At 46.1% G+C, this 2,500-nt stretch overlaps 1 protein-coding gene across 1 annotated transcript in view; it reads right to left on the bottom strand.

The window, feature by feature from the left end:
- The window catches only part of LOC125047123 (octopamine receptor beta-3R-like), a gene marked incomplete at its 5' end in the record, with an annotated part of 4,892 nt that overhangs the window by 2,324 nt on the left and 68 nt on the right, over window positions 1–2,500 (bottom strand). The window contains 3 exons of the mRNA XM_047645235.1: window positions 1–1,036; window positions 2,077–2,247; window positions 2,488–2,500. The exon at window positions 1–1,036 is cut by the window's left edge and continues 2,324 nt beyond it; the exon at window positions 2,488–2,500 is cut by the window's right edge and continues 68 nt beyond it. Coding sequence (XP_047501191.1) covers window positions 1–1,036; window positions 2,077–2,247; window positions 2,488–2,500 — 1,220 coding nt within the window. The remainder of the gene's footprint in view (window positions 1,037–2,076; window positions 2,248–2,487) is intronic.

Raw genomic sequence — 2,500 nt, 5'->3', positions numbered from 1 at the left:
CCGATCTGTACATGGGGAGAGCGCCGGACTCGTGGCCGAGGTCTGATCGGGATATGCGGGGCAGAGGTCCGAGCTGGAACTCCTGTTGATGGCTTCGCTTGGCCTTTCGTCTCAGCTTGGGCCCGAACGCCGCAAACAGCTGTTGCGCAGTCGAAGTAGAGAAGCTTCGTTGAACGTTGTTGATGGTGCAAGTACTGTTGGTTCGGCTCAGGATAGCCGCTTCCTGCTTCCTCGCCTCCTGAAGGATCCTGTAATAGAGCACCAACATGACCGTGCAGGGGATCCAGAATGAGAAGGCCGACGACAGGACAGCATACACCTTGTTCACCTCGAAGGTGCAGGACTCCGGCTGCTCCGCGCGGAACTCCAGATGGTCAGCCGTCGCGTACCAGCCAAGGAAAATAGGTATGAAGGAGATGAGCGTCGGCGCCAGCCACACGTTGGCCAGCATGAACGAGACTGTCCGTTTGGTCATGTAAAGAGGATATTCCAGAGGCTTCACTATCGCGTAATATCGATCCACACTAATACAGCATAAATGCAGAATAGACACTGTTGAGAAATACACATCGAAGGAATTCCAAAGGTCACAAATGAAGTATCCGAACAGCCATCGCCCTGATATTTCGACGGAGGCATTGAAGGTCATAGCACATGAGGCCACTAGCATATCCGCGATGGCCAGCGACACAAGGAAGTAGTTCGTGAGGATCTGCAGCTTGCGGTGCAGACCGATGCTGACTATGACGAGCACGTTGCCCATGACGGACACCACAATGATCCCGCCCATCAGGAAAGACTTGATTATTAGCACAGTCAGGTCCTCCCACACGAGGCTCACCTCCTCCCCGCCCACCGGGTTCCCCGCCCACACCACCGACACATTCTCGCTCTCGTCCGGTGCAGAGGACGTGGCCACGAATAGTTCCTCGGTGCTTGCGTTGGTCCACGGTGACATAGGCAGCGGTGTAGTGGCCATCAGCGCCCTCGCCGCGGCGGCTTCTCTCGCACCACAAGTCCTCGAGGTTTGGAGACTCTACGCGCCGACGCGCCCATAGCCGAGAACAGCAGCTCTGGAAGCAAGAGGACAGCGGTTAGTCGGGGTTGCCGTCCCGCGAACCCGGATGTTCTCACTCCTACATTTTTTTTTTCATTTATATCTAAAAAAAAATCATGCATGTTTAAGTGATGTATACAAAACAGACCTGATATTACATGCAATGAAGGGAATAATTCCTAAACGCACTACTCATGAGACAGGAACTCATGCTCACTCTTTCACGCTCTTGGTACTCCATCCACTACAACGGTCACTGTCACGTTATTATTCTCAAGGCGAGCTACTGTATGTTCAACGATGTTTCCTGCATGGAGTAAAACATTAAGCAGTAAATGACTTCCGCAGTGGCGAGAAATCCTCACAATTCATTTCGATGATAACGCCTGAATCAACAACGCTTATTGCATGGTGGCCAAGGAGGTAATCCAAAGACTGATACTATTTAATTACGATTAATGGATTAATGGAATCATGCGTTGAGGCTGCTTGGTCACGGGCCCCATCCTTTGCATAAACTATTTATTTAGAAACATCAAACAACACCTGATAAAATTGGAAATGGTAATGGCAAATAAGATAGCCACATGCTAAAATTTGTCAGCGAATATTTCATTTCTAATTACCGCCTTTGGATGAAATATTACTTTACAAAATGCGTTACGCTCCTTCTATGGAAACTATATGTTTTACAATTAGGAGATTGCGCACATATATAAAAGAAGTGTCGCTCACTGGTTGATGTTGCTCGATTGTTCATTGTTATTGCCCATGCTTATTGAAAAATATACAACGTTTATCGCCACTGCAACGGCGCGTGAACCTCTGCAAGATATATGACTACTAATTTATTCAGAAGGGGATAGTGCTGCCATGGATTTTACCAGGTCGATCGATGAAGCGCGTAAATTATTAGTATGATTATATTGTATGCATCTTTTAATATGATTATTGATGATAATGGATAATTATCAAAAATTCTTTTAAGGGCGAACTAAAATTGAGTCTCGGTTAATCACTAACTGATATAGAAGTTTAATGAGCAGAGGAATATTGGAGCCTGTTCTCTTGGTCTGCCTCAGAGCGCTATAAATAGTCTCCGAAAATATATTTCCCTGTAAATCAATTTTCGTGTTTGAGTTAATAGCCATACGTAAGTCCGCTAACAATATGACGTTATGGTCGTCAGTCTGCAGGAGTAAATGTTTCATTTAATCTTACATTGTTAATCTAGGGTAGCTGGTGATGGTGTGAACAACAGAGAGGGGACTAAAACAAGTGGTGCTTGTCAGCGAAAACACTGATAATAATGATGGTAGTGGTATTTGTTAAGTAGTGGTGTTAGTAGAAGTAGCAGTAAAAGTAGTATCGATAACTGTAGTAGTCGTCGTCGAACGAGGAACCGTAGTAGTAGTAGTAGTAGCACTAACAGTAGTAGCAGCA

This window comes from Penaeus chinensis, chromosome 40 (genome assembly GCF_019202785.1).
Source record: "Penaeus chinensis breed Huanghai No. 1 chromosome 40, ASM1920278v2, whole genome shotgun sequence".
Taxonomy (NCBI): Eukaryota; Metazoa; Arthropoda; class Malacostraca; order Decapoda; family Penaeidae; genus Penaeus; species Penaeus chinensis.
This window is presented reverse-complemented; position numbering and strand designations above follow the sequence as displayed.